This window comes from Gavialis gangeticus, unplaced genomic scaffold, assembly GCF_001723915.1.
Source record: "Gavialis gangeticus isolate Ggan-Ray unplaced genomic scaffold, GavGan_comp1, whole genome shotgun sequence".
Taxonomy (NCBI): Eukaryota; Metazoa; Chordata; order Crocodylia; family Gavialidae; genus Gavialis; species Gavialis gangeticus.
The window spans coordinates 38,837,819-38,846,573 of record NW_017729032.1 but is presented as its reverse complement, the minus strand read 5'-3'; the positions used below and the strand labels follow the sequence as shown (position 1 = coordinate 38,846,573).

Sequence of the window (8,755 nt, the reverse complement as noted above, 5' to 3'; positions counted from 1 at the left end):
AAAATTGCATTTATTTTTTTTTTCCAGAACTAAGGCCTTTTATTGCATTTTGCATCATCATTAAAATTTAGAAATACCATATATACATTGTACTTTAGTGCATCTCATGTACTTTACTGCATCTCAACAGCTAACAATGTTTGATCTAAAACACACTAAACACTTGAAAAACATTATTGCTAATGATGGAATAGCTCCATCTTCTGGAATAACAGTTATTTTCTCACCAGCCATATTTATATTACCAAAACTTGGATCTAGACTTTAAAACTTATTTTAAAGCTAACTTGGGATTGTTTTTAAAGGGGAATGGAGAAACTGGGGAAGGGAATGTGAATGATTTGAGTCATACTGTGATTTCTAATATATTTCAGAGTGCATCCATCACTTCCTAATTAGAGAGAAAAATGAAGTCAGTGTCCAGCATGCCATATTAAAACCAAGGGATAGCTGTAATCTTGATTTTGAGAACACTAAGGTTAAAGTCTGACTCAGAAAAACATTTAAAGCTTTACTTAGTCCATGCAGGTAAATGCAGTCCTAATTAGGGATGAGCTTACACGTGTGCTTAAGTACTCTTCATAAATAGCAATACGAAACTGCCAATTCAGGAAACACTTAGAGCATGTGTTTAAGTTTAATACTATACTTAAAACACCTGATTATCTTTAGGCAGGAAAATCATCTCCTCTGAGTTGCATGGAACTAAGTGGAACTTACTCTCATCCTTAAGGTTAATCATGTACTTAAATATTAGTTGTACTGCAACACATTAGTGCTCAAGTCAGAAATACTGAAATTGTAAAATAATCTTCAAGAATTCTCACAGTCCAATAACCTGGCTCTCTCAGGGACATTATATATGGCTGTTGTATGAAAACCCACATACTACTTAATGTTTTAGCTTTTTCTAGAAAAAAAGAATAAAGTTTTTATGAGCTCTAGCAGCCCTTGAGTTCTGAAAGCAAAGAGAGAATTAAAGATGGCCAATAATACAGACTACTCTGTGAAACATTACTTCATTTTGCAGGCAATAATATAACTGCATTATTTTGGGGCATAAAGGAAAAATGAAAAATGTACATAGCCAATCTGGCACTGAATTAGTGGTATATCTAAGGCTAATCCAAATTTATGGACAGAACAGAGTAGCAGAAATTTAAATAAACTTCCTTACCAAAACAAATGACTTGTAGCTTTACTTCTGTATGTAGAAATATGAATCTAAATGTGCATTCCTCTATACTAAGAAAAATAAGAAAACAGTCATGCAATCTTCGCAAGAAATTAATCCTACGCTGGTAATGCATATAAAAAGTTCCCCCACTTATCTCATTAATAGTTGATTCCTACTGTTAGATACTTAAACTCCTTATGAATGCCACGCTGAAGACTTCTTTATGGAAGAATGTTGTGCTATGATGTCCTGAGTACAACAGGATAATTACTGAATTAATCACCATACTGCCTGCATGAGTCAAACAAGGTCAGGGAATAAACAAACCTTTAGCAGCTAAACACATATATCTGGAAATGAGATTCACCTACATAGAATGACCCCGCTGAAAAAAATGTTGAACAAATAAAAGTTTTTCTTTTTTAAATTATCTTCTGACTTTTTGTAACTTCATGTATCTTATGGCTTTTTAATGGAGGCATTATTCTTCCAATCCATAATCAAGTATTAACTGTATTTAAAGTACAGAAAAGCAAGGACTAACAGAAGTTAAGAATTTAGTATACTGTATTACTTGATGTACTACTGCATTAACATACCTTTTACTAAGGTTATGAAGGACAGACTTACACTAATATGAGGTACCAGCTTTCATGGTTGGGCAAAATAAATATGAAAAAGAATTATAGCATTGCCATCAGACATTTTTACAAAATAAATGTCTAGATGATCACATGCTTTAAGCTTATACTCATTTTTAATATATATTTTATTTGTAGGGGCAATTGAGAGAGTCACAAATAAGGAAAGGACACTAACGTTTTAATAAGGGCAACAAAAAAGTTGTTTTCACCAGTATAGAGTCACATTACAGTACACCAATATTGACAGCATTCTCTTTTGTCTATTTTTGGTACATAAGATGGAGTCTTCTCTACAGAACCTTATAAGGCTTTAGTAACTAAAAAGTAAAAAACCTATTAGTTTACAATTTATTTAAAAATTCTGAAAGACACAGCAAGTTCTAAACTTTAGTAGTGCTACCCATACACAACCATCTGGTTTAAGAACCCAGTAAAAGAGCTCCCTTTCAAGGAAGCTTGCAACAGTAGAGCTGTGCAATATGGATGTTTCTTACTACAAGAAAAAAAACTACACATGGCACATTCTCATTCATATTTTGCAATGTAAAAAGTTACAAACATACCTAATCAAATAAATAATAAAAAATGAATCTGAATGTGTTCGTTAAGTATCCTAAAACCACTACGTAGAATAATGGCAACTTTCACTCACAGATTATTTACATGGTAATACCCAGGTCAGGGTACACAGCTATAAAATTCATAAAACAAAGGGTAAACTTGAAATGTTTTCCATAATAAAGGTCTAGCAGCATGACTATATCTAATGCTGTTTTTTTTTCCTTGACTGTTTTAGAAGGGTTTTTTTTTAATCTATGTCTTCATCCAGTTCATAATTGTCTTTATCATAAATATCTTTTACTAAAAGAACCCGTACGAGCATATTTTCCAAAGTGTTGCGGTCCAGTGAAGTGGAACTGTACCAAACAGGACTATCTGAGGAGACGGAGCAATCTGGTTGCAAATAGAACACGTCCATTCTCTGATTAAGATTCTGTGGGCTTAAAAAAAAAAAAAAAAATGTTAGAAGAGTTAAGTTTCACACAACTCACTACATTCTTCCATTTTCAACATCCCGTGTGTACCCAACTCCAGTGCATATTAGGAGCTGGGGGTTAAAGTGGGAAAAGTGTAGTTTTGTAGAAAAGCGTAGAGGGTTAAAGTGTAGTATGAAAATAGATTTCAACTATAGCAGGCTGCAGGCCTTCTAAGGTCTAGTATTCCTCTATAAATGAAATACCATACTATTTTTAAAAGTATGCAAGAAAGTATAAATAAAGTAAAAAAAATCCCCAAAACAACTCTTCCCTCCAATTTCACTCTAAGGGCTGCCTGGCACAGGTCTTTTCTCAATTAGCTTCAGGTTCTCTATTCGCATCTTTTTTCTTCCATAAGATGGCTACAGGTATCAGAGTTTCTTTTCACATTCCTCAGCGCTGGATATTGACTGCAGCCAAGGCTGGAGATTTTGACTAGGGTGCACTGATGCTCCTACCAGAGCTAAAACCCAGAGGTTCCTGGCTGGAGGGTGCTGTCCCACTGCTCAGGATCAGAGCAACTGTCACATTTGGGGTCAGGAAGGAGTTTTACTCCAATGTCAGATCGGCAAGGACTGTGGGGGGTTTTTACTTCCCTCTGTAGCTGGGAGGCAGGGCCCTCTTCCTTGGATCCCCTTCAGTGTGTGTTAACTCCCTTTGCACCAGTGGGACATTGACTATATCCGTGTTCCTGTCCCTTGCTTTACCTGTAGCAGATTTGGGTATTCCTGGTGTTTTTAGGCAATGTGCCTTGTAGCTGTGGGACAGGGCTGATTGTGTAGTTTTAGGAATAGGTTATACAAGCACTTCTACGAGCTGGTTTAGACAGGGAGGTTCCTGCCTTGAGCAGGGGGTTGGACTAGATCAGCTGAAGCCAACATTTCTGGCAGGCATGCCACAAATTAGGCCTACACCCTCCCTGAGTGCCACTCTGATCCGCTTCCTCTGCCTAATCTGCTGTTTTGCTTACTTCCCTGCCCAATCTGCTTCTCAGCTTTCTGCCCTATCTGCCATTGTGTTTCTTGTCCTCTCCCTGATCTGCTGTGCCACTTGTGGGATGCAAACCCCTGCACTAGGTGATCTTTTGAGGTCCCTATCAGCTTTACTTTTCTGATTTTTAATTTCTTGCTAAGCTACATACATCTGAAACTTGGGCCTGCTGTGGCTCAGATGTGTGTAAGCCAGTGGAGAAGATTCTGAAAACAAAGTTACCCTTTCAGTTTACAGATGACTGTCAGCAAACCAGCTTTCACTACTATATTTCCTGTCACACCAAATACTAAATCAGAAGCCAAATCAGGAACCAGATCTTTTGGTTTGAATTATTTAGGTTTTTTGGTTTGCTTTCTAAAAATGTACACTTGTAAACTGTAGGCATTGGCCAACAGCTCTCACAGCCATAGGAATGAACTGTTCTTCCTGTCTGCAGGTCAGGTTGGGATTTGACTTGTTAAATCTGGGTTTTGAAACATAAGAGCCTCCACTTAAAAAGTTGAGGGAAAAGGTTTATATAAAATATTTTTAAGTGTTGGAGATGTTAATATTTTGACTCTATAATGGATGTCTGTTATAAGATACTGGTCCTTCACTTAATTTTAAATAGGACTACTTTAGAAGCATTTATATTTTGAACAGGAAATAGTGCTTTGTGCTCCCTCTGTGTTAACTACACACCTGGGGAAGAGTTAGTGGCAGTGATCTTAGTGTGATGGCAAACTTATTTGTCATAGGAAAGAGTAATTAAGCATTTGAAAATAGGCAGTTTGTACCAACAGGGCAGTGCAAGAGAAATGGGCAAAGACAATTGTCCATTTCTAAGTGATAGGATTGGGTAAATAGCTATTTTTCACTATTGTAAAAGTATCCCAAAATTATTATTTGAATCATGTCTAGCCAAACAATGTGAACTTGAAAGCTACTACATAAGCCCTCATTAAATCAGAAAAAGGCCCACATTTTAGAAATTACTGTATAACATTTTGGCTTAGAATAGTTATAGCTAATTTATTCAAACTCACCCTTGTAAATTGCAGGTGCTTGCATAATAGACCTTTCCATTAAGTTGTAGGGTGCATGCTAATGATCAAAGGAGATTTTTATCTAAGAATTACAGGATTGGCCCTCCTAAAAGTTAATTAATCGCTTTAAAAAGCCTGATTGCTCAAATCATTGTTTGTCATTTTTTCTCAGCAAGCTAAAAACTGAGTTATCTTACTGGATTGCCCAAAAGAAAATTATATAATATGCTGCTGGAGTTCATTGATTGGACAAGAATTACAATAATTTCTGGTCTTGAAGGGTGCCTATACGCATGCAAGGCAAGCATTTCCAAAGGCATTTGTAACTTTTGTGCTTTACTTAAAGCACTTTAGATACAGCACATTAAAACTTAATGGATGTTCCATCTTAATATATGTTTCATGGCTTGGTGTGAGTTTTGTGCCTTGCTATATAGTTCTGTAGAGTAGGAAGCAATGGGCACCAGATGCTGCACAATGTAGTCTGAGGCTGATACTGGGCTCCAGAGTTAGTTACACCTAGTGGTAGAAATTAGTAATTACCACTCTGAAAAGCCCCAGTTAAATACAGATGCAATCAAGGCAAACTAGGTAGGCTGAGACACACTACTGCAGTTTGCCTTACCTTTAACACACATACAATGAGGTTTAATTCAGGAGACTTCTGCCATTTTAAATACATTCTAAAGTCACCCACGTGTATTAAGTGATTGCTTTAGAACACTGTTTCTTAATCTTTTAAGTAGCAAGTACCCCCTAACTTATTAAAATTTTCAGAAGTACCCCAACACTCAATTTTCCAGGGGATTTTATATCTACAGACTAATGTGTGTCATCTGTTGGAAGAAGGACTGTGTATAGAAGGCCGTGCTATGACAGATGTCTGATCTGGTGTGGGTAGGGTTGCCACATTTTATACCAGGCGGGCACATCTTAAGTATGTACCTGGGCTAGAGGTGATGTTGGCCAAAGCTAGTACCAAGTACCACACACATGAGCAGTGCCTTCTCTCTGAATCTCATCCTGCTTATATCACTTTTTATTTCCTTTTACTTGCCATTTTTTTTATTTTAATCTAAAAACAAAGAGAAGCACTAGATACTACATATATGAAGCTCCATTACCAATCCAAGTTCAGATATTGATAGCAACTGAAACTGTTGCTACCAAATGAGTTTCTGGAGAACTATGTGAAATCAGACCACTGTGCCAGTCAAACTCTTAGTGAAAATGTATATAACACAAGGCATGCCATCAATATCAGAACCAGGTTGGGAGATTACAGCAGAGATGCTCCAGATTCGATAGATGTGAAAACTGAATCACACACTCCCACCCCTAGATGGAGTTGCCAGTTTTATATTGAATCATATAATTGGGAGTAGCAGAAGTTAGTACTGTTACTGCTAACACAAGCATTACACATAGGCTTGGCAGAATTCAATTTTTATTTTAAATAATTTTGATGGCTAAAATTGATGTTTATTTTAAAGCATTTATTTAAATTTTTTTTATTCATTTAAAATGTCAGGATTGCACAAAATTAGGGATGTGGGGGGATGACAATTTAGTAATGACAATATACTGTTAAAAGCTCTATAAAATCACATGTCAAAATATAAAAACTAAGTATCCATAATCAATCCTGCTTTAAATCATTCTGTTCATGCATCAGGAAAAAGCTGGGTGAGCATGGACCAAAAGAGGACAGTGACACTCCCAGAATTGGGAACAGGGGTGGTTCACCCTTGGTGTCCCCCATCCCTCCCCACAGACTTAGCAGGCCAGGCTCAGGCAGGATCTTGCTGCCACCAGGCTGGAGCCTCCGATACTCTTCCCCCACTCTTTGGGTAGGGGCTTGTTTTGGGTTTGGGGCTTTCGGTAGCGGTTTAAGAAGCCTGTTATCGCCCTCCAGCCTGCTTCCTGCACCTCCTGTGAATAAGCAGCTTATTGCTAAATTGATGAGTCATTCGACTACACATTGTTTTCTTCTTAACCCCTCTGACTCCCTTTCTCCATTGTCCAGTAACAGGGGTAAAGGTTCCCTGTTACAGTCTCCTTTCTATACATTTCATTCACTACTAATGGAAATCTTTTTCCGTGAGTCTGTACACGCTGAAATTGCCATTTACTGGTGCTTATCAATAAAATTGAATCTTGCTGAGCCTAATTACACGTGTTAAATGGGGAGGGGAATTTCGGATTTGACAGCTTTCCATCTGGCACTTTTCTGAAGCTCTGAATTCCCTTACTTTGCTTAAACATTATTTCACATTGCATCATCATATTCTCTCTTTGTACCAGTTCAGTTCCAAAAAACAGGTCTTTACTTTTCTATAAACCACTTACCTTTTAGATAGATAGCACTCAAACATTTTCACAGGACATCTAGCTGGATTTGATGCGTTTTCAACTTGTTCAAATACTGGTTCATCATCTTCATGTTTCCTTTTTCCAGTAGTAATTTTATCTTTAAAGAAGGAAAAAACCCATCTAAGCCTAAACTGAATCACTGTGTACTGAAATTTTCATGTTCATATTTAACACCAGAGAATTGGGTGACCAAAGTGCAAACCCGCAAAGTCCTGTCAAGTGGTATACCACAGCCACATAACACCTCTAAAATGCAAGTGTAACTCATAGCTACGATAAGGTCCCAGCATTTGACCTGGCTCAAAACGAGCATTTAAAGTAAGGACCTTGTAGTCTCCACAGACCACACATTCATATTAAAGATCCAGTAGCTGCAAATTACTTTACTTTATGCAAATTAAGTGCAGACCTGAGGATCCTGGCAAGGTGCCAAAGTCTCTCTCAACTGAAGGAAATTTGGATGCCCCTGCAACACTTTTTTTTGGAACTGTCATAGTACCTTCACTATCAGCTCCGCACAGGGAAGATACTTGATATCGAAGACAAGCTTTGCTTTCCATTGTTAGAGGATTTTTTTTCCACTGTCTAAAAACAGTGCCAAAGGAAAGTCTTAAGTGTTGCTCCACTGTTTTCAGGCCAAAATATTTAGTGTTAAAGTAGAACAGCGTATTCAGAAGAGCAACTGGAGAGTGTGATCCTAGCTGTTTTATCCTCCAAAGATAATCTTCTTCAACTCGAGAGAATATTGACCCTTCAAAAATTAAAAAAAAATTAGTGAAAATACAATGATGGACCAACCTACAAACTGCCCACAACTAAAAGAATCAATAGTTTCCATCAAATACTCAATATGGGAGGTGTTTAGAAAAATATCCTTAAGAAGTCTCCTAGAGATGTGAAAACCCACTTATTCAGGAAGCAAACCAGTGGGAAATTCTGTGTGTATGCTGCTTGTATAAGAATGTTCCTGATATATTATCTCAATAGGAACATTAAAGTATGACTACATCATAACAGATGTCATTATGTAAGAGAGAATCCCAGAATAAGTAAGTGACAACCTTGTTTTTCTTTCCCTCTAGTACTCATGCCTTTGGGTTCTTTTGGCATATGTAAAGGGCCCCAGATGATCTTCAACTTTTCCTTCTATCAATAGATGCCTCATCAACAGAGACTCCTAATTAATTTTAGGTAAAGGGGTCAGCTAGAGCAGCACTAGCTACTAAAAAGGGTATAGCAAGCTTAAGAAATTCAAACAGGGGAAGCAAAGGGAAGTGTACCTCTCCTTCCTACTTCCAGGGGGTGGATTTGAAAGATTCCAAGACAAACTATAGTCTAATCACACTTGTTTGAGCTTCCACACCCCTTTCCCTTGATTCCAATTCTATCCCCTTCCCTCCTACAAAAGTCCCCCAGATCCCTTGACTCCTCATCCAATTCATCCATTACCTCCAGATCTTCTTCACGATTCCATCTCATCCTCTCATCTTCTTGTCCCAATCTTCC

At 37.5% G+C, this 8,755-nt stretch overlaps 1 protein-coding gene across 8 annotated transcripts in view; it reads right to left on the bottom strand.

The window, feature by feature from the left end:
- Positions 1-1,630: 1,630 nt before the first annotated feature.
- ZMYM2 (zinc finger MYM-type containing 2) overlaps positions 1,631-8,755 on the bottom strand; it is a 123,626-nt gene continuing 116,501 nt past the window's right edge. For all 8 annotated transcript variants that reach the window (XM_019524293.1, XM_019524295.1, XM_019524292.1 and 5 more), the window contains 3 exons: positions 7,749-8,000; positions 7,226-7,346; positions 1,631-2,822 (listed from right to left, as the gene is read on the bottom strand). In XM_019524293.1, coding sequence (XP_019379838.1) covers positions 2,630-2,822; positions 7,226-7,346; positions 7,749-8,000 — 566 coding nt within the window. In that variant the 3' untranslated portion in view covers positions 1,631-2,629. The remainder of the gene's footprint in view (positions 2,823-7,225; positions 7,347-7,748; positions 8,001-8,755) is intronic.